The 23,650-nt window shown below is 41.2% G+C and overlaps 2 protein-coding genes across 3 annotated transcripts in view; both read left to right on the top strand.

The window, feature by feature from the left end:
* Positions 1-6,166, top strand: part of LOC114551096 (kinesin heavy chain) — a 39,997-nt gene extending 33,831 nt beyond the window's left edge. For both annotated transcript variants that reach the window (XM_028572181.1, XM_028572182.1), the window contains 5 exons: positions 1,272-1,343; positions 1,441-1,545; positions 2,773-2,989; positions 5,016-5,127; positions 5,911-6,166. In XM_028572181.1, the coding sequence (XP_028427982.1) occupies positions 1,272-1,343; positions 1,441-1,545; positions 2,773-2,989; positions 5,016-5,104 (483 nt within the window). In that variant the 3' untranslated portion in view covers positions 5,105-5,127; positions 5,911-6,166. The remainder of the gene's footprint in view (positions 1-1,271; positions 1,344-1,440; positions 1,546-2,772; positions 2,990-5,015; positions 5,128-5,910) is intronic.
* An 11,199-nt stretch (positions 6,167-17,365) lies between these two features.
* LOC114550682 (four and a half LIM domains protein 2) lies at positions 17,366-22,199 on the top strand. Its single transcript, XM_028571442.1, has 5 exons — positions 17,366-17,521; positions 18,428-18,602; positions 19,688-19,857; positions 20,637-20,823; positions 22,048-22,199. Exons 1-5 carry the CDS (start codon positions 17,366-17,368, stop codon positions 22,197-22,199), a joined length of 840 nt encoding a protein of 279 aa, XP_028427243.1.
* Positions 22,200-23,650: the final 1,451 nt, after the last annotated feature.

Below are 23,650 nucleotides of genomic sequence, written 5' to 3'. Positions count from 1 at the left end.
ACCTGATGTCATTCTTTTCGGCCCGATGTCCGTCACCTTTCTCTTTCTTTATAAATTATTTTTTATGGAATACTATACTATGGGTGTGTTTTCGTGACATTTTTAAAACATACTATGAGTATACTGTGAGTAGTAGTTTCTTTCTACGCTACACAGGCGTTAAAAAATATGATGTGTGTGTGCAGGGATGCATGAAGCTGTGTTTAGGCACCAATAGGTGACTGTGTTTTTAAGTATTTTGTTTTTGCTCTTTGTACAAGTGGTGTTGCCGTAACTAGCTGTCAACGATGGTGACCGTTCTGCACATGCGTGACTCACATCGTGTAGGGGACTCAATAGAGCTCATATAGGAAATCATTCATTTACAATAAGAGAATACGTTACAGATAGCCTAGAAATCTAGACGCACCCTAGCGGCAGCAAATGTAATTTGCAGCCAGGGGGGTCTAGGCACTCTCCGTTGGCTTGCGAGCTTGAAAAACCAAACTCTGGTCAGGCCAATCACATCGTGTATACAGTCGGTGGGCGGGGCTTATGGCTGCTGCTGCTGGAGAACAGCGGTCTTTTGTAAGACTTGGAGTTAAGATTTGCTTTGGCACTGAAATCATTCTTAAAAAAGGAAGATAAAAGAAAAGAAAAGTTTAATCTATCAACTAGCTTCGCAACCTTCTTCGTTGCTCTGCCTGGTTGTAGCGCTGTCCTATTACGTGCAGACGGAATTTGAAAGACAACCGTTTATCCTGCCCTCGGATTGAGTTCCGTCAATGGTGAGTTCCCAGACCCAACATCTTGATGTGGGTCTGGCTTGTCAGGCTACGTTACAGAGGCATCATTGAATTTCACGTGGTGCATACGGTCAATTGGACTACATTGGATGTATCGTTAACTGAACCGAGTGTCACTGTCACACGAGTGAAATTTCGCCCACTCCATTTTAGCAGATGATTGATGGCTGTGATTGACTTGCCATCGGTCGGGTGGGACTTTATGGAGGGACTAATTTACTGCATTTTATTATTATAATTTTTTCATTATTTAACTCAGATTTGGTATATAGGGTGGGGATGCCTTGGGGTTAGTGGAGAAGAGTTTTCAATCTTTCCTCTGGTTGCCACTGAATCACATTATCAATTTTTGTGTTTCCATGGGATTTGTTGATAATAAGATATATAATTTCAACGGCCTTAGCCTTAAAATGAGGAATTAAATTGTCTGCACGGTATTAACGTCTATTGTGTCTAATTTTAACCATTTTCCTTTTGTTCTCTCAGGCCAAAGAGCTGCAGACTCTGCACAACCTGCGCAAACTCTTCGTTCAGGACCTCACCACGCGGGTCAAGAAGGTACATCACCTCCCACTCCGGTCGTTTAATGTTGTCCAGTGTCATTTTTCTGCCAGTTTAACATTTAACCTGTTCTCTGTGTGTTTTTTTTTCGCAGAGTGCGGAGCTGGACTGTGAGGAGGGACTTGGCAACGTGGCCCAGAAACAGAAGATCTCCTTCCTGGAGAACAACTTGGAACAGCTCACCAAGGTCCACAAGCAGGTAAATGAATCAATCTATGATTTTCATGTTAAACGTGGCCAGAGCTTGCACGGTCAAGTTCCTCCTACATCTCAGCTTCATACTCCCACCTGCAGTCGGAGGTCATTAGGTCAGAGGCTATTAGTGGTTCCCTGCACTCATTTTAAAACTAGAGGGGACTGATCATTCCCAGCAGTGGCTCCTAGGCTGTGGAATGTCTTGCCTCCATCTCTACGTTGTGTGAATTCTGTCGAATCTTTTAAAAAGCAATTGAAGACTCTGCTATTCAAGCAGGCTTTTAGTTAGTTGAGGGGTTTTCATGGTTGTTTGTTGTGTTTCCTATTTGTATTTAAATTCTTCTTACATTTTAATTAGTTGTTTTAGATTACATTTTATTGTGAAGCACTTTGCGATTTTTATCTGTGAAAGGTGCTAAATAAATAAACTTCACTTACTTACTTACTTACTCACTCACTTACTTACAGAGCTTCAAATAATGAGCTAAAGGTATTTTAAAGAAATCCCTGTGAGCAAAATCCTCAGATTTCCCAATGTTCTGAACGCTCCACTTTTAATGTTTTTTTTTCTACTCTCGGCTCAGTGTCTAGTAACACCGAGTTTCTGTGATTGGCCCAGACAGGCCTTTGCAGTTTTTTAGGCTACTGCTGTTTACATAGCACATACTGTGACTTTTTTTTCAAATGTTTCCATCATACTATACTTTGACGATATTGTGACACATTGTTTGACATTATACTATGAATATTTTGTGACTTTATTGTCGTACTATCATCATCGTACTATGCTAAGTCAGGGAAAGCTGTAATCTTGGCTGCCATTGTTGTTAATTTCTACAGGTGCAGCAGCCATGGGAAGTATGAGAAAAATAAAGTTTTTTTAACATTAATGCATGTAAACGAACAAGTATGACTCTGAAAACAGTGTATAATAGGTCTCTTTTAAAGTCGTGCATTCAAAATCATACAAAGAGCAAAATGTACTAATGTATCAAAAGTAAAAGTACTCATTCAGCAGAACAAGGGATATTATTACATGATTAGATTGCTAATACTAATGCATCAATGCATTTAGCTGCTAAATACATGTAGTGGAGTAAGAATTACATAATTTCCATCTGAAATGTAGCAGTGTAGAAGTGTAAAGTAGTATAAAATGAAAATTCTCACGTATAAGTACCTTAAGATTAACCAGTACTTGAGTAAGCGTACTTTGCTCCCCTGCCCTCAGCTGGTTCGAGACAATGCAGACCTGCGCTGCGAGTTGCCCAAGCTGGAGAAGCGTCTGCGGGCCACGGCCGAGCGAGTCAAAGCCCTGGAGAACGCCCTGAAGGAGGCCAAGGAGAACGCCATGAGGGACCGCAAGCGCTACCAGCAGGAGGTGGACCGCATCAAAGAGGCCGTGCGGGCCAAGAACATGGCCAGAAGAGGCTTCTCCGCACAGATCGGTGAGACATTCAAGACTTGGACAGAAGGGGAAAATAAATTTTCATCACCAGGGTTTTCCCTACCATTATAAGACTTAAGGTGCAGCACCTAAGCTGTTTTGGGCAGTACCTAATGCCTACCATAAACTAGAAGACTTTGACTTTGATCTTGCAGGGTTGCACATTGCAAGACTACAACTAGATTTTTTTGACCTACTGCTAGCGTTAGCTGGTAACTTTAAGGTAAAGTCTGCAGATGTTCTGTTCTGCCGTACATGCAGATGAATGTCTCCAGTACCAGGAGGTCTGTGTTTATATACCGGTAAAACTCCCGTTGGATGACTCGCTTCAGAAGGGTTGAAAATGCGAAACTTTCCCTCTTTAGCGTTTAGCTTAGCAGGGCTCCAGACTGCATTCTGCGACCAAAATTTGAGTCTTTACATCAAGTTGCACATGTGCGACCAGAAAATTTGCCCCATTTTTCTACACGTTAAACGTTGCAATTTCGGTACCTGAGAGCGCGTGAGCCAAGCTTATCTGTCCTCCTCCAATTAACAGAGAGCAGAGCTCTGACACAAACGCACACACACAGAGCTGCAGAAGATGCAAACTACGTCGGAGCTGTAGTTTTGTTGAAGTCACAGTGAGTCACGGAAATGCCGATAAAGCGGTTTCAAGTGTGGTTAAAGTTTTTCATAACGTCACGCAGACAGCGTTTGCTGCTGTATGATATTAATGGCGAGCCGAAAGTGGTTGCGGTGCTGTTACACTTATACTTCACACACGGGCTTGTGGTTGTATTTTCATACGCTTCGTGGATCTGATTGGTTGATTTGGCCCGTCTATCACCAACATAGGTGATAAACAGATGGTTCATCCAATCAGCTAACCAGTATTTCCGCCCCTTCCCAAAAGTTCTCCAACGGAAAGTTCCCAGATGGATATGCTGAGCAAAAGCGAAGCAATCCATCTGGCGGAGTCAGGTTACCTTTCAGAAACAAGGCAATTCAAAGCGCTTTACATGAAACATTAAAGAGCAATTAAAAATGGTCATGATGAAAATAAAACAGGCTAAAAAATAATATACAAATACAGTAATAAAAAAAAATGTTTTAATGACATGACAGCGATGGGGCTGTCAGTTTGCCTTCTATGTTGCATCTTTAAAAGTGACGCTGAATTTGAAACAGCGCATTGTAATTTCTGCATCTATTATCAAAGTATTTATTAGTAATACAGTGGAAATTAGTAGAAATGTGACTATTTGGTTAGCATGTTAATTTACGGTGTGTGCCCCTAAAATTTCTGGTTGTGCCCCTAAAATTTTCAGTTGGGGGCTACTGTGCTCCTAGTGAAAAAGGTTAGTCTGGAGCCCTGCTTAGCGTGGCGCCATAGCAACCATAAACACCACTGGCTCTAGCCGCTTGCAGCTTCCTGATTGGTGCTGGAGGGAGCGCATCCATTGGTTGTTGACAATGTTCACGTGATTTAACTTCACTACCAAGACTTCAAACTTAGGATCATATCAAACACGTTTGATTATGTCTGAACATCCAGATGGGACAAAGACTGACTGGAACTGAGTTTAATGACCTTACACCAGACGATGGAGACGACGGGAGCCCCCCCGACTATAGCAAGACACTCAGGATTTCATTCTGATATTGGAAATTAGTCTGAGACAGTGGGATCGCTTGAAAAGTCGTTTGGTTTAGGGTTGGCATTACGCCGAATTAAAGTAAAATCAATGTGAGAATCAAAACTAACTAAATTACTTCTCTCAGATTTAATGATTATTGACAGTCCCCAAGTGGAAATTTTGTCTTCAAGCTTTTTGAGTGTTATTTATTTATTATATGCTCTAGCCTTTCCAACATATTAGACACAGATATGGAAATAATAATGGTCCAAAACGATGTCAAATTGCATATTTTTTTCTGTGAAAAACAACATTTTCTTGAGAGACGAACCCTAAACTCCCTCCCCTCTTCCACAAACCTAGAAAAAACAGAATACTGAATCATTTCTTTCTGTCTTTGTGCCTCAGCGAAGCCCATCCGACCAGGCCATCATCCACCGTCATCCCCCATCAGCAGCTCCATCAGAGCCGGAGGCGTCTACACCCACAACAACTGAAACCACAACAGCAAGTTAAACCTGTCAGTATACTCTGGAGAACAATATCTCAATTTATTGGTCCGGTTGGTATCTGATAACAGTGGCTTGATCGTAAAGTAAAGCCTTATGGCGTGTTCCCACCACAACGTGTTGTTGTTGTCACACCAGTTTGGGGGCGCGATTCCATAAAAAGTCAATGCAAAGGCGCGAAGTTGCGGCGAATTCCCTTGAGTTGAAATATTTGAACTCGCGCAAAAAAAAATGCATCTAGGTGTTTTGCAAAAGCCAGTCAGTGTTTAGATTCTCCTGATGTCCTGACGTTGTTTAAGCAGAAATGGAGGAACACGTTACCGTATTTGTCGGAGCGCTGTAGCACCTCGTTATTTGGACTGAGACCGGACGGAAAAAGGAGTTTTCTTTGGGAAAAGTAAGCGGGAAGTTTGACTACCATGATATCTCTATTCTTGTGTTTATGGAGCAGCTCCAATGTTAGCAGAGCCCCGATCGATCAGAATTCCATCCAGAAAACAAGCATTTTAAAAGTTGTTTGCTTGTCGTCTCGCGGACAGATCTGATGAAGTTTGAATTTAGACTTTTTACAAATCAGCATCATGATGTGTTTATTTCGGCAAATGTTTTATTCGCTTATTGCAATTAAAAAACTGCTGCTTTGTGGGAACATGCAATTAGTCTTTTTTTTTATTATTATTAAAATAATTTTCAATAAATGTATCCTTTTTTTTGCCCGTGGAAAAGTCACATGATAAAAATACAAATATGTAAAAGCAGGCTTGCAGCCTTCTCATGTTCGTTTCTTTCTGCAGATGGACCGCAAATAACTGCCGCATGCTAAACCGCCCCACCTGGAACCACAAGCCCTGCCCCTCCCGTTGGAGCACCAATGGGAGGCCATCACGACAGACTGTCACCGCTCAGAGAAGCAACATCCAAACATCCTTAGTGTATATACTAATATAACATGTAGACATATTTAATTTGCTGAATGTAGATATCCGAGGCCTCATTTAGAAAATGTTCTTTTCTGTGATCCTCCTGATTATAGATCGTTTCATTTGTCTTCATAATTATGCTCTCTGTTGCATAATTACAAGCGTAGCATTTATAAATGAGGCCCTGAGTTTCTTTCTGAAGGATTGAGACACAAATGAGAAGTTTAGCAGCTTTCCAAAGCTTGAAGAGCCAGGGAGAACAGGTCAATCTTTAGGGGTATAGTTTAATCTTAAACCAGCATTCATCTGTTTAAAAGGAATAGTTTGACATTGGGAAAACACGCCTATTCCCTTTCTCGCTGAGAGTTAGATGAGAAGATGTATACCACTTTGTCCAATCAATGTAAAGAAAAAAGACATGAGAGTGGAATCAATCTTCTCATCTAACTACATAAGAAGTTTCTCATCTTGATAAAGTTGAAGGTTACAGCTCAAGCTATAGTTCAGGTGGAAGTGAAGGGCAGCCACTTGGTGCAGACCAAAACACGCTTACAGGAGAAAACATATTGACACACAGCTTGTTAACTGGTTGTGTTCCTCGCCTCTGCAAGGCCCTGGCTGCATTCCTATACTATATATAACGCCTAATATCTATGCTAATAGCTTGTGTTGTCTTTGGAGTTTTTGTCACTTTTTTGACATTTCCCCAGTTACCGTTGCCTCCCTACAGGTGACAATTGTCAAAAAACAAACACTACGATTCTTTAAAAAATGTTTGTCCCCTGCTGAGATATTTTAACAGTTGAAAGGATTTGTGATTGGCTGTATCATACTGTAGTCCTGCAGGGACACTGACCAGCCAATCAGGCGTTCCCAGGACTCAGAACCATACTACAGTCTGGTTTGTTAGGTTACTAAAGTTCTGCACTCACTCTGTGAAGCTCCTGATCAGCCAATCAGAGACGTTAAAAACAGAGTTTATGACATACCTAAAAAAAAAACTCTCACTCCGCCACACCTTGTGCCTTTTGAAACCCCTGAATTTATATTTTCACAGGTAAAAAAAAACACCTTGCAAGGTTTTGCAGAATAACTTCCACTTCCTCTTTGTAATCAATGAGACCCCTCCACCCTCTAATCAAAGATATATAAATGTCTGTGCTGTTTTGTCTTCCTGCTGCCAGTTTAGCATGTTTTTGAATGCACAATACTATATTGCGATGGTACTTTTAGTTGCTGAAAGCGATGATACAAAGGGGCAACTTTTTAGGCAACAAAGCGCCAGGATCAGTGGTGGAGTCTACGTAATCTGCAGGTACGAATACGGCGTACACCCACTAGGAAAGGTCAAGGATTTCCGTGTACCCACTTAGAAAAGCGTGAGGATAACGTTACGTAACGATGATTGTTTCGCGACTGAACTTTCACACTTTTGTCTGTGTTGCGAGTCGCGTAGGAACAACCAACACGGTTGCTTGGCGGTCATGCTCTGCGCAAATTTGAAATGAATGTAAATCAATAAAGGAGATGTATAAAACAAAAATGTAACCTTAGCCTGCCCCTGAAGCTATACTGCCGCTTCGGGTGACACTGCAGCAGACGTTAACATTACAGAAACTACAGAACATGAGGCGGCTGAGGCGGATGCTATACCAGGGTTTTCCCGCCGTTGTAAGGTTCAGGTGCAAAACCCGAGCTGTTTTGGGCAGCACCTAAATCAATCAATCAAAACTTTTATTACAGACTCAAGGTCCAAATCACCCACAACAATACATAAATACATATCAATAAACGCACATGCATACACACCTACCTACACATTTAATAAATATAAAAACAAACAAATTGAAAAAAAAAAAAAAAAAAAAAAAAAAAAGATTATTGTTCTACCAGGAGACAATTATACCAATGTTTCCACATACGGGATTGGTAGCGTGTAGTGCTTAGACGTATGTCAGTTAAGCCCATTATTATTTCATTTTGTGACCCATCAAGCCGACACATGAATTTAAACATTAGGTTTCTTAAAACAGCATGAAAGGTATTCACTCTTGCAACCACAAACATCTCACTTGCACTACACCATCTTGGTTTTGTGAGTAATATTCTCATTGCGTCATTATATGCTACGTTCAATTTTAAAAGACTTGCCTTTTTATAGTTTGACCACAAGTGCGCAGTATACAACGGTGTGCAATATGCTTTGAACAGAGATATCTTTACACCAGCCGTACATGCCCTAAATTTACGTAAGAGACTATTGGCTTGTGCATACATCATGCGACATTGCCTGTAAATATCTTCATCATCGGTCATTTTGTTCGTGATAAAATGACCAAGGTATTTCACCCTTTCACAGACACTAAGCGTATTATTAGCCAACTTAAAATCAGGGAAATTCAAACCTTTATCATCTTTAGTTCTACTGATCATGACAACACTCTTTTTGGCGTTATATTTAATATCATGTTCCACACCATATACCGAACAGATTGTAAGAAGCTGATGTAATCCAGCACTACTTGGGCTAAAAATCACAAGGTCATCAGCATACATAATATGGTTCACTACTGAATTACCAATCATGCACCCAGTATTACAGGCTCTCAACTGCCTGGACAGATCATCCATATAAAGATTAAAAAGAGCCGGTGACAAAATACCCCCTTGTCTGACTCCATTACCAACCCCAAAAAAAGCTGACACACTATTGCCCCACTTCACTTGCATAGTCTGGTGAGCATACCAGTAACCTAAAATTCTCACAATATACTTGGGCACCCCTCTTTGCCTTAATTTGTTAAATAATTTGTCATGATTTATGCGGTCAAATGCTTTAGAAGCATCAATAAAACACATAAGAACTGATGAGTTTTTATCTCTATATTTGTTCACAATTTCCTTTAGGGTATATATACACAAGTCAGTGCCATGTTTAGCTTTAAACCCAAACTGGTTGTCGGTGGTGTTAATAAATTCCTTTAATCTGTCCAACAGAATTTTTTCTAGTACCTTTGATAATATGCTCGCTAAAGCTATAGGCCTATAGTTATCTAAACTGCCGATCTTCCCAGCTTTGTCCTTAATAACTGGAACTAAAAGAACAGCCAACATTAAGTCTGGCAATACACCATGTATCATAAAAACAGTAAAGCAAATGGCGAGCAAGGGAGCTATTCTTATACTGGCATTTTTAAGATGCTCAGCAGAAATACCATCCAATCCACTAGCTTTGTTATTAGAAAGCTTATGTATGGCTTGGTATGGCACCTAAAGCTGAATGAATGTAACTAAAAGACTTTTCTCAGATCTAATGATTGTAGTTGGACTTCTTTGGCAAGTTTTGTCTTTAAGCTTTTTGATTGTTAGTTATTTATTATCTGCTCTAGCATTTCCAGCGTTTTAGACACATATGGTGATAATAACGTTCCAAAATGATGTGAAAAAGAGCAGCAGAACCACCACAAAGGGACACAAACCGACTACAAAGAGACACCAAATGACCCCAGAGACCCAAAATGACGCAAAAACACACAAAGAGAGAAAATCCCACAAAGAGACACAAAATTATTGAAACTTCGGGGTGTCGCTCTGGGACAGCCAAGTATAAAACTGGGAGGGGAAAAAAAATCACAGTATACTCACTACAAAAAACTAAACTGCACCACTGGGCAGGATTGTTGCCAAAGAATTTGGTGACCCGCAGCCTGATAATCAGCTTCTTTATTTGATGTTTGATGGTTTTGATTGTGGCTGTTTGGAGAGAAGTGGACAGCTTCTGTCACACTGAACATGACCAATAAATGAATGGAAGTGCATGGACTACAGCTTGTGTTAAAGGCATGCTCAGGGACACTGTGCATTCACCTCATCATGATGAACATTTTGAGTTTGCTAAAATGTTTTTTTGTTTGTTTTGGCCGTGGCATCATATCTCCCAATATACCTACAACTGATGCAATTAAAGCTAATAAAAGATATATCTATTTAACTTTCACTTTTGTCTTTTTTTTTTTTTTTTTTGCCAGCTTGTATTTACCTTCACAAAAGTGCTCGTTTTGCCACTAACAGGATCAGATTATTATTCTAAGTGTCTAACAACATTATGAAAAGGATTTCTAAGGAGGTCGACCTTTTTGTTAAAGAGTAAGATCCTTTTTTTAAACATCCAGGAAATTGCGTTAGCTAAACTCACCAGACTCCATGTAAATAAACAGTAATTTTAGCATCGTAAAACACACCTTACTCAAAGTCGACAAACAAAATAATCATTTCCAACCATCACAACTCTAGTTTTGGTTGAAATAAACACATAGTTTACAGATTTACATGTGAAAATATGTTGGCTCTATACACGCTAAAAGTATTGTTTTTTAAAATGGAGTCTGGTGGGTTTAGCGCTAGCGACCTCAGAGCTGTTTCTGGTTAAACAGAAAGGTCTTATAGAGGTTTTAAATAGGTCTATCTCTGTAGGGATCCTTTCCATAATGTTGACAGACACTTAGAATATTAATCTGAGCCTGTCAGCAAGAAATAAAGCACTTTTAGTGGACCAAATTGACGATGCACATCTGCCCCATAGGTCTGTAGGGTTACAGCACAGCCCGGTCTGTGGCTGCCGGTTACAGCATTCACGCTTAATACTGGACCAATGTCGAAGATTGTTGTTCCCATCAGTCATTTACACACAAAAACACAGGAAAAGTTGAAAAAAACGGTAGTTACCCTTTAAGAGTCTACATGAGTCCAACCACAAGTACGACAACTGAGTGTAGGTATGTTTTCACAAGAGATTTGAGAAATATTTCCACTTTAGGGCCAAATTATCTCTTTACACATTGCTCTGGAACAATTTTGGGCATGACTTTACAGAAAGCTGAGTTTGTTCTGAACATTTTAATATGAAACACATGGGGATCAGAATTCAAGAAGATATGTAAAAATGGCCTTAGACCTCACAGGGTTAATTAGCGCTTCATTTACTCAAGCATAATAGGCATTTTTTTTCAGAAAAAAACATGCATAGATTTCTGTCAAATAAGGTAACACAGACTCATTGCTTTTACTGTACTCAAACCGATCATGCTTACTGTTGTGCGTAGTCCCCCCCCACCCCTCCAAAAAGGCCAGAGTAATCCAGTAATTCAAGACAAAAGCACAAAAAGATAAGATTAATGGGAAAAATGAAATACAGCAAAAAAACATTCTCAGCTTTACTATTCTGTTAATCATCTCAGATTGAATTTGCATCTTGACCACCAACCCCTGAGTCGGGAGCCACTTCTATAGGGTACTTTATTTTTAAATTCCTCTCCAAAGGGTTTAAGGACTTAATGTCCAGGCACCCTACCTCCACATGATCTCCAAGCACACAGTGTGCAGATATAATAGTATAACAGCAGCAGGACCCATAAAAAATGCTAAAATAGAAAGAAAATCACACAGTGTGTCGCAACATGATGCAGCAGAAAATCAAATTCTACAAAAACTCTAAATGTGTACTCATTGGAGTCAAAAATTGGACAGACTATTCCAGTCAAACCCTTTTATGTGCAGAAATTAGGCTAAGGACTACCAAGTGGCTGCTGTTTAGCCCGTACATGACACGTAATTTCTTTGAACCATTAGAAGAAACAGTTCTTGGTACAACAGGTTCGACTCGGGCATGTACTCGCAGAAAACCCGCTGGACGATAGCAGGGCTTATTCTCTATTAAATATCCAGCGCTGGAAGAAGTATTCAGATCCTTTACTTCAGTAAAAGTACTAATACCACACTGTAAACATACTCTGTTACAATTAAAAGTCCTGCACTGAAAATGTTACTTCAGTGAAAGTATGTCAGTATCATCAGGAAAACATAGTTTAATGTAAGTGTGTGTGTGTGCGCATGCATGTTTGTAGTGTGTGTGTGTGTGTGTGTGTGTGTGTGTGCGCGTGTGCGCATGCATGCGTGGATGTTTGTAGTGTGTGTGTGTGTGTGTGTGTGTGTGTGTGTGTGTGTGTGTGTGTGTGTGTGCGTGCGTGCATGTTTGTTGTGTGTGTGTGTGTGTGTGTGTGTGTGTGTGCATGTGTGTGTGTGTGTGCATGTTTGTGTGTGTGTGTGTGTGCATGCACGTGGATGTTTGTAGTGTGTGTGTATGTGTGTGTGCGCGTGCGTGCATGTTTGTAGTTTGTGTGTGCATGTGTGTGTGCGCGTGCGTGCATGTTTGTAGTGTGTGTGTGTGTGTGTGTGTGTGTGTGTGTGTTCTTGAATGCAGATATTGTATTCATTTGTACAAGCTGTGTCCTGTATGAGTGATTGAATGTTCAACAGTTTGTGATTTTCAGCATTTGGGCTTTAATTTATATAATCTAACCTGCCCACTCTGGTCACACCACTGCCCCCGCCTTCCTGTGTGTGTGTGTGTGTGTGTGTGTGTGTGTGTGTGTGTGTGTGTGTGTGTGTGTGTGTGTGTGTGTGTGTGTGTGTGTGTGTGTGTGTGTGTGTGTGTGTGTGTGTGTGTGTGTGTGTGTGTGTGTGTGTGTGTGTGTGTCTGTGTCTGTGTGTCTGTGTCACATTTTTAAAAGGCAGATGGACAACAGCACTCAGTAGACACCTCTGCTCTCAGTCTGCAGTCCGGCTCATCCTCCGACACTCAGGCTGCTCTGACAGGGTAAGACTTTCTTTCTTTCTCTCTTTCTTTCTTCGCCTTCTTTATACAGTCTTTTGACCCAATGTTTTTTGTACTTTCTTCTCTGTTTTCCTGTTTTTTCTTTTTTATATTTACCAAGTAATTCACTGTCATTTCAGAGATGTTTGGTAATTTCATTCGTGCTTATCTTTCATGTGTGTGTGAGATGGGGCGGCTGTGGCTCAGGGGGTAGCCTGTTCGCCTACCAATTGGACGGATGGTGGTTCAATCCCTGGCCCTGCGTTGGGACTGCAGGGACCCCTGTTTTGATATATCCCCCCCTGTAAATTACACCTATGGATAGATATAATCCAGGTTTCTGAGAAGGTTTAGAAGATTTTTTGAGCAAGTTTAAAGAAAAATAAAAGTGAATGAGGAACATTTTGTCAGGTATTGTCGGCTGATGTCGGCTTAATATCTGGCTGATACTCAATAGATTCTTAAAATGCTTAAGATGCATGCTCAGTCGGAGCAATAGAGTGGTATACTTCTTTTTTTTTTTAAACGGTATGAGGCTAATAATAATTAGCATTTCCATATTTTTTTCGTGAACTGATTTCTCTTCAGTTTATTTATTGTTTGTTTATTTAAATTTTTTTTGGGGGGGAGGGAAGCATTGTACCTAAAACTTTGGTTGGAGATTGATGTTACCATCTGTGCGTCCACCTCGGCCAACCTTACATGAAAAGGTTTATAAAAAGAGGTCTTGTAAATGTTTTGATTTCAAAAGATGTGCAGGAAACATGGTTAGATGGCAGAAAGAAAACAGTTTTATCCAAACTTTAATATACCAAATTAAGATGAAAGTCATCTGCAAACTATTAGCCAAAGAATGAAATCACTGGCTATCATCTACAGGTAATAACGACTTAACAAGAACAACATTTGAAAAGTCTTACTGCTCTGGCCAGTAATAGCAGCCTTTGTGTTTTGGGAAATACACATTATTCAATTACTCACATTATTGTATTAACTTATTCTGGGTAAAGACAGAGCACTGTTTTGTTCTTGTTGAACCTTTGTTCACTACCAAAATAATGTGTTCAAAAAAAAGACCTTCAAGGGATTTATAAAAGAAAATGATTCTTAAAGTTATTAAAATCAATCACACACCATGTGCAAAAATCCTTCACCCTCGAGTAGAAACATGCAAAATGTCCGTCCTGCAGTCTGACACAGAGTCTGTTCGCAGCTGTACACTGAAGCACAGCAGTGGAATGTAACTAAGGACATTTACTCCTGTACTGTACTTAAGTCCAAATGTTGAGGTACTTGTACTTTACTTGAGTCTTTTCTTTTCATGCCACTTTCTACTTCTACTCCGCTATATTTCAGAGAGAAATATTGTACTTTAGTTACTCCACTACATTCATCTGTTACAGCGTTAATTACTAGTTATTTTACACATTAAGATTTCTGCACACAAAACACATGTAGTTTATAAAATCTGATGTTTGATTCTAAAGTAAACTAGCCAACAATATAACGGCTACAAGTCCAGCTGAGATGATGAGACCATTAAACACACAACTGGTTGGATCCTTTACTCTTTCTACAATGGGAGGAGAGTTCTTTACTTTTAATACTTTAACTACATTTTCCTGATGATACTTACAGAACTTTACTTAAGAAACATGTTCAATGCAGGACTTTAACTGTAACAGAGTATTTTCACAGTGTGATATTAGTACTTTTACTGCAGTAAAGGATCTGAATCTTTACTTGATTTTTAATGCGGGACTTTTACTTGTAACCAGGGTTTCTGCAGGTTTCCCCAAGTCAAATGTAAGACTTTTTAAGACTTTTTGTTACACCATTATGAATGAAATTTAAGACCTATATCACGACAAAACAAACAAAAGACTCCAAAGCGCTGCGGGAGCATTTCAAAGAGCATTAGAGGTAGCGTTACGTAGACCTTTAAAACCAAGACCTACAACACAATACTTTAGGGAATCAAGACAGTTCAAGGCCTAAAGCTTTTAATTCCGAAATACCATTCCCAGGTACCAGAGTGGTTTTAGGACTTAAGGATCTGAACACTTCTTCTGCCACTGACCCTAACGTCCTGTTCATTGCCAGTATGGGCCGCTTCCGACTGCCAAGAGTTAACAAGGCAGAAATAATCTAATAATATTATAATGATCTCAGCGTCCTGTGTGGTTGTTTCCCAGACATTTAGGCTCTGTCCATGTTATCAGATGTGTGTACTGAACTGACCCAGAAGAGTCCCCTCTTTGAAGACCTTTTAGTTGAATTGATTCAGAGGTTTTATGCAGCATTTTCTTTTTTTAAAGTGAGTGAGTGAGTGACTGAGTGACTGAGTGAGTGAGTGGGTAAGTAAGTAGGTAGGTAGGTAGATAAGTAAGTAAGTAGGTAGGTAGATAAGTAAGTAAGTAAGTAGGTAGGTAGGTAGGGAGATAAGTAAGTAAGTCAGTCAGTAAGTAAGTAAGTGAGTGGGTAGGTAGGTAGGTAGGTAGGTAGATAAGTAAGTAAGTAGGTAGTAGTAGGTAGGGAGATAAGTAAGTAAGTAGGTGAGTGAGTGAATAAGTAAGTAGGTAGGTAGGTAGATAAGTAAGTAAGTAAGTAGGTAGGTAGATAAGTAAGTAAGTAAGTAGGTAGGTAGGTAGGGAGATAAGTAAGTAAGTCAGTCAGTAAGTAAGTAAGTGAGTGGGTAGGTAGGTAGGTAGGTAGGTAGATAAGTAAGTAAGTAGGTAGTAGTAGGTAGGGAGATAAGTAAGTAAGTAGGTGAGTGAGTGAATAAGTAAGTGAGTGAGTGATTGAGTAAGTAGTAGTAGGTAGGGAGATAAGTAGGTGAGTGAGTGAGTAAGTAGGTGAGTGAGTAAGTGAGTGAGTAAGTAGGTAGTTAGATAAGTAAGTAAATAGCACTTTTCACAGATAAAAAACACACTATTAACATCACTTACTATTGCTTTAAGTAAAAGTACTAATACCACACTGTAAAAAAAATACTCTGTTACAAGTAAAAGCCCTGCATTGAAACTGTAACTTGAGTCAAGTATCATCATCATCATCATCATCAGGGAAATGTAGTTAAAGTATTAAAAGTAAAAAGTACTAAATGCCAAAAAAACTCCTCCCATTTTAGAAAACTGGAAACGATTCAAACAGTGTGTTTAATTCCACTCAGCTTCACAATAAAGTGAAATACAATAAATAAAAAGACAAATGAAAACATAGGTACACAAAATCAGGTGGCAAAGTCTTCGACTGCTTCTTCCATCTTAGATATTTGAACCTCTAAACAATGCTTTCTGCTCAACAATAACGCTCAAAATCATCTTCCAGCAGAGTGAGATGTTTTCTAAGAAGTCTGCGATAGATGACAATGCCAAACATTTCTTCTTCCGTTACGAGTCTAAAGCCCCTGACACACCAACCCAACAGCTGACCAGCTGGCAGAAAAGCCAGTCGGACTGATCAGTCGGCTCCCCGAGTTGGTCCAAAAAGTACCTCTGAAAACACCGAAGAGACACCGAAGAGACACCGACTCGAGTGTACGTTCTGCGCGTGCGTGAGACGTAATACATCTCCATAGCAGCAGGCGGCGCTAATCTGTATTGTCGCCCAAAAAATGAAAACGACAGCTGATTGGACGAACGCTCATTTGGGTCTGGCTGCGGCTCCTCTGACTGACGAGGGCACCGAACACACCGAACAGACTCGAGTCACTGACGTCGCCAGACTGTCTGATGGCCCATAATCGTGTTGGTGTGTCAGGGCCTGTAGGTGCAGCGCCCGAGCTGTTTTTGGCAGCACCTTAAGCTGAAGGAATGTAAAGGCGGCACAAGAAGCGCCAAAAACTTTAATGCATCACACAAACGAAAAGACTTCTCAAATCTAATACTTATAGTTGGACTTCTTTAGCACGTTTTGTCTTTTTGAATGCTGTTTATTTATCTTCTCTGGCTTTTCTAACGTTTTAGACATAGATATGGTTATAGTAATGCTACAAAATGGATGTCAAATTGCATATTTCATTTATTTAAAAAAATCACATTTTCTTGAGGAAGGACGCCTAAACCCCTCCGCCAAATCTGCGCACGTAAATCTTCCATAAACCGAGGGAAAGCACTGCTGCAGCACGTTTTCATTTCTTCTTTTCCTTCTATACTTTGTCTTTACCCTTTTTTTTTCCTTCGTTGCTTTTCCACTCTTTCATCCAAAGGATTTTGAGGAATTGTTAGGACGCAGAGCAAATCAAGACCCCCCCCCCCCCCTTATACTTCGATTTAAACTCTTTTGGAGCGAGTAAACCAGATTTAAAAGTCACATGATGTCCATTAATAAAGTAGTAGGCATCTACTCTACATGTTGTTTGCAGCATTCCTTGTACTAATTTGATGTATGTAGTACTCAATTAAGTGTCCAGGAATCTGAGAAGGGCGACTCTCTGTACCTGGTACACGGTAATGAAGGCATGATTTGCAGAAAAGAGTCAGCTCTCCAATTATAGAAATCCAATCCAAATTTTTTAAAGTTTAGACGGCGACACATCTCGGCTGCAATTAGATCATCTTTAGGACTTCTGTCTGCATGACTCTGTGTTTGAATGTTTTTTTATATATATATATATATATATTTTTTTTTATTATCTTGCAGGACAGAAGACACAGAGAGGAGATTCCAGTCAAAATGACTGAGCCGTACGACTGCACAGAGTGTAAGGCGTCCCTGTTTGGGCTGAAGTACATCCTGAAGGAGAACAACCCGTACTGCATCAAATGCTACGATGAGCTTTTCTCCAACAACTGTGAAGTGTGCCAGAAGCTCATCAGCTGCACCAGCAAGGTCACTTTATTATCCCACCTCAGTGAAAAGCCCCCCGCCCCCCAGACAGCGGTGGAAGGAGTCCTCCGATCCTTTACTTCAGCAAAATAATTGATACCACACTGTAAAAAAAAATACTCTGCTGTTACATGATATTTTATTGTTGGCAGATAAGCTGAAACTTTAGACAGAAACCTTGTGATAGGTAGAGCTAAATCTTTTGATATAAACAAATGGAAGACTATGGCTACTGGATAACAAAGACATGGGATCCTGAGTTGGGATTTTCTTTCATTTCACAGTATGATTAGCTGACTCTTTTTTTGATACTTTATCTCCTGCCATGAATTACTTAATTTGAATCTGGGTAAATTTGATTTATTATGTAAATATAGACTTTGAATATATATATATATATATGTGTATATATGTGTGTGTGTGTGTGTGTGTGTGTGTGTGTGTGTGTGTGTATGTGTGGGTGCGTGTGTGTACGTGCGTGCATATGTATGCATATTTTTCTACAGTATATATGTATATGTGTGTATGAATGTGTGTTTGTATGTTTCTACAGTATGCATATATGTATGTTTCTACAGTATATGTGTGTATGTATGTTTGTGTGTGTTTATGTGTGTGTGTATATATATGTTTCTACAGTATGTATGTATGTATATTTGTGTTATGTTTATAAAAAAAAAGAAAAGTAGTGGCCTGGTTGGATCAGTGGTAGAGCAGGCGCTTAAACTTAGAGGTTTATGCCTCGACGCAGAGGCCAAATCCAACCTGTGACGATTTCCTGCATGTCTTCCCCCTCTCTCTCTCTCTCTCTCTCTCTCCTTTCTCACCTAGCTGTTCTGTCAATTAAAGGCGGAAAAGCCCCCCAAAAATAAAGATTGCAACGTAACAGTTTCCCTCTTAACTCTGCAGGATCTGTCGTACAAGGGCCGCCACTGGCACAGCGAATGCTTCCTCTGCGTCACGTGCAGCCAGTCTCTGGTGGAGCGGCCTTTCGCCACCAAGGGCGACCTGCTGATGTGCGTCGAGTGCTACAGCAGCGAGTACTCCTCCAAGTGCCACTCGTGTCTGAAGACCATCATGCCAGGTGAGGAGGCCGTACTTTTATCGTCTCCATCCTTGCCAGCAGCGGAAGAAGTATTCAGATGCTTTACTTCAGTAAAAGTACTAATACCACACACTGTAGCACTCCATCATCATATAACATTAACGTAAGACACTGTGGTGTAAAATGGCCAGTTGTTACCTATCCGTAATGCCTGACTCAGGACAGGTCGAGGCAAGACTTCCACCCACTTGTCTGCGCCATTTTCTTTTTTGTAAGGGCGTGCAGTACTATTTGATGCTCTGCACCCAGGAATGATGCACTTCTCATGGCCGGTTTTTAGCAACGACATGACTCTTCTGCTTCGTACTCCTCACGGCTCTGGCTATGCAGTGAAATGTTGGAAAAGGGGGCGGAGCTATGTCGATTTTGGAACACAACAACCATTGGTTACCCGGTTTTCTACGTGGCAAATACATCTAGTCTAGTTTAGTTATGGTGGCAGTGAGCGATTTCACATTTTCACAGCTATATCACACACAAAATCCCATAAAAACCCAATTTCACCATATGGGACCCTTTAAGTAAAAGTACCATTAAAAGTATGCCAAATTAACAATTAAAAGTTTCTGATTTCTCTGTACTCAAGAATGCACAGACAACTATCGCTGGATTACTTTGATACTAATGGAAACTTAGAAAACGTGACCAATTTTCAGACGTGTTCTTCAGATATAAGGAGCTTTCTTCTTTCCAGGATTTCAAAGCGGATTTGCTTTATTCCCGATGGACATTGGAGATAATTATGGAGTTTGTGTCCATGTGTTCAGATATGACTGAGCTGTGAAAGATAGAACATGTTTACTGCTAATTGTGTGTTATAGTGTATAGTATAGCTTAGTGTTTTAAACTGTCTCTATGAGCTGTGTGAGTTGCCTAATGCTACCGTCAGGCGTAGTGATGGACGAAGTATTCAGATCATACATACAAACATACTGTACATACCGATGTGATGAAGTGTTTATGGCTTGTAAAACTTTCCATGTAAGTATCTTATTGATCTCCCTTTTCTGATCTCCCTGCCACTTTCCCACTCTTTCTCTCCCCCCCACCCCCTCTGCCCCCAGGCTCCAAAAAGATGGAGCATAAGGGCAACAGCTGGCACAAGAACTGTTTCACCTGCAACCGCTGCCAGCAGCCCATAGGCACCCGCAGCTTCATCCAGAAGGACGCCAACAACTACTGCATGCCCTGCTACGAGATACAGTTTGCCCCGCAGTGCATCACCTGCAAGAAGGTATAAAACCAGATCCACCTCGTCACACACTTAAAATAGGGCACTCAATTTTGAGTGCCCTATTTTAATGATCAAAGCGCACGGCGTGAGGCGCCTGGTGCAGGTGTGTTTAGGCCTTTTCCAAAATCCACTTTTGCTAGTTTGAAGGTGGAAAAAAGGGTCCGTACGCCGGGCGCATGGTTCAAAAGGGTTGTACTTAGTGTCTTCATTAATTAATAGGTGTGTTTTGGGCGTAACATGCAATCAACCAATCAGAGGGTCAGCTCCCATTCCCTTTAAAAGCCAGGCGCATTTGGACCTTGGAACATTGCTGTTATGATGGAGGATTTGCACCGTAATATTTTTATTTGTAATCTTCTGCATGTGTGTGTGCTGCTGTGCGTCCCTGTGTGTGTAATGGCGCGATCCCTTCCCATTGCCTCAAGATAGCAACACGCCCAAGAATGCACCTGAACACACCTCCCTGTAAGACCAGAACGCCCAGAATGCACCTGAACACACCTCCCTGTAAGACCAGAACGCCCATGGGCGCACAGATGGGCTCAGGTGCGCTTGCTATTTAAACAACGCGGGCGCTGAACGGGAAACTGACAACTGCGTCGGTCTTAAACTAACAAAGACACTTGCAGCGGGCTTTGCGCTGCGCTGCGCCAGGTGCAAGATGTGTTATATCATAACAGGAGTTATCCCAGGACACTTTACAGATTGAGTAGGTCTATAAAATGTCAACAGCTATATATTCACACAGCATACCTGACATGTGATTCTATGTCTTTCAGCCCATCACCACTGTAGGAGTGAACTACCGTGACCAGCCCTGGCATAAGGAGTGCTTTGTCTGCATCGGCTGCAAGCAGCAGCTGGCCGGCCAGCGCTTCACCTCTCGGGACGACTTTGCCTACTGCCTCGACTGCTTCTGCAACCTGTTTGCCAAGAAATGTGCTCACTGCACCGGCCCAATCAGCGGTAAAGCGTTTGTTAAAATAGATCAAATTACCACAACACGGCAATCAAAGAGTAGTACAAAAATGCACTAAATTTAGCTCACTGCCAGTGAAATTACGTTTCACTTATCCTTTTGTAGTCCTGCATAGCAAAAACCTTCCTCCACAGCGCTGTGGAGGAGGGTCTGGCTAGTCCACACAATATGTGTGAAAAAATAACTCTAACCCTAAGGTTTAGAGTATAATGTACATAATCAAAGCAGCAGAAGCCGAGATAACCTTACTTTTAGTCCCTCATTATGGGTCAAGCTCTGAAAAACAAGCAAGATTTGATTTAGCCTAATGTTTGAATTTTAGATATTATATTTCGGGGCATTTCCGCCTTCAATGGATAGGACAGGTAGAGAGAGGGGGGGAGACGTGCAGCAAACGGTTACAGGTCAGACTCGAACCCTGGGCCTTCTGCATCGAGGCATCAGCTCTGTATATGTGTGCCCGCTCTACCAACTGAGCTAACCCGGCCACGAAGCGACATAGTAATGATGTTAACACATAAATCAGACGTTACACAGGCAACTTAGTGATAGCCCTGAAGTTGTGTTCTGTACTGATCTTGAAATAAAATCCTGAGTCCTCTTTATCTGAGGCCGAGTAAAAATGCGGTTGATTCCGAGACCTTCAAAAAGTGGTCTTGAGACCAAGACCGGTCTCAAGTACTAGAAACACGGTCTACTAGGAACAAAAGGGAATCCATGTTTCAATGTCTAATGCTGCATTGGATGTTCATCAGAAACATGGGATTGGGTGTGGGAAAATCTTAATTTGTCCCGAAATACATGGCTATAACAAGGTCAAATCTCATTACATATCATTCGAAAAGTGAACTCCAAATAGAGAGAAGAAACCACAGTATTAACGACCTGTAACATGGAAGGGACCTTTTCCCCGGAACGTGTATCCAATGACCATCAGTTACGGGATTATTGCATTACAGAGATCATGGGACTCATGTTGTAGGTCACTCACGGCTTCTCTTTGTTGCTTCTGTTACTTTTTTGGGCATTTGAGACTAATTACACAGGACAGATGAAGACATGAAAGGGGAGAGAGAGGGGGAATGACATGCAGCAAAGGGCCGCAGGCCGGAGTTGAACCCGGGGCCGCTGCGTCGAGGTAGTAAACCTCTATATGTGTGCGCCTGCTGTACCAGCTGAGCTAACCCAGCCACTGTTGCTTCTGTTTTAAGGTATCGGGGGCACCAAGTACATCTCGTTCGAGCAGCGGCAGTGGCACACCGACTGCTTCAACTGCAAAGGTTGCAGCGCGTCTCTGGTGGGCCGGGGTTTCCTGACGTGCAAAGACGACATCTTGTGCCCCGAATGCGTCACAGACTCCTGAGCGACCCCCCGAGCCGGGAAAAAAAGAGTTTGTCTGCCAAGCGAAGTTGGCTGCCAATCAGAGAGCGCTTACAATATTCTTCCTAACATATCATGTATTGGTTCCTTACACATTAACCTGTTCTTACTGCGAGAAGGTGTTTAGTGCATGCGCTGATGATACTGTGTTTAAATGTAAATGAGTTGAAGCCTTCATTCCAAAATGTACTTACTGAATGTATTGCTGTTTCTTAGAAAACATTCCCATTTAGAAAGCATTGCCCTAGAATCCCAGAAAATTAATTTGTTTATCTTATTTGGGAAATAACCTGTGTGTGTGTGTGTGTGTATGTGTGTGTGTGTGTGTGGCAGCAAAATAACAATTTTTGATAGACTGTATGAGAGCATAAGTTGTTTTAATGGAAGGCACTGTGATGGCAATTGTTTTTAACATAGTTAATATAATACTACTAATAGAGTTTATCCTAATTAAATAAGTTATGTTGAATTGAAATAAAGAGTTTGTGGATTAGATGAGTTTGTCCATTTGCTTATTGGTTTTCAGTCATGCTGCCTGTCATTGAAACAATATTTTTACAGTATGTTGAGTCAGTTCAGTTCAGTCTTATGCCCCAAAGGTAAATATACATTTAAAAAACTTACTGTTTAATGAGAATAGTGAGTAAGGAAGTAAAGTTTGTAAGGAAGTAAAGTTTAATTTTAGAGACACCCCATGAGACTAGAAGAGAGGTGATACCGCCTGACCCCGAACCCATGGAGGTAGGAAGGCCAGGGTTATCCGTTGAGGAGCGCCAGCGTAGACATGAGACCAACAGCTGCCTCTACTGCCAACACGCGAGCCATTACAGGAGGAGTCCTGTCCTCAGCGCCCGGTAAACTCCCAGGCTTGCTAGGTGTGGGAGGTCTTCTAGCGAGCCAACATCAGTCTCCCTCAACCCAAGCCAGAACCCTTTTCCCTGCCACCCTCATCAGGAAAGATCAATCTGTAGAGATCCATGCCCTCGTTGACTCCGGAGCGGACGACAGCTTTATTGATGCCGACATGGTGGAACAGCTGGGGCCTTTCCAAGGAGCAACTTCCGTAGGCCATAGAAGCGACTACCCTAGATGGCAGACTACTGGCACGTTTGATCATGCGGACGGAACCAGTTAAGATGCTGTTATCGGGCAATCACTCAGAAGTCATCTCCTTCTTCATCCTATCCTCACCACATTCCCCTGGTTCTTCGTTACCCCTGAATGAGGAAACACAACCCCACCTTCGATTGGGTGACAGGCAAGGTAACTACGGTAGTTGGAGTGTTGATTGTCATGCAAACTGCCTTAAAACTGCCTGTTCCCAGTCAGGTCATTCTGCCTGTTCCCAGTCAGGATTACTGCTTCTGACTCCCTGCAGGGCGCCACTGTGTTTAAATGTACTTACTGAATGTATTGCTGTTTCTTAGAAAACAT

The sequence above is a fragment of the Perca flavescens genome, chromosome 24 (assembly GCF_004354835.1).
Source record: "Perca flavescens isolate YP-PL-M2 chromosome 24, PFLA_1.0, whole genome shotgun sequence".
Taxonomy (NCBI): domain Eukaryota; kingdom Metazoa; phylum Chordata; class Actinopteri; order Perciformes; family Percidae; genus Perca; species Perca flavescens.
This window is presented reverse-complemented; position numbering and strand designations above follow the sequence as displayed.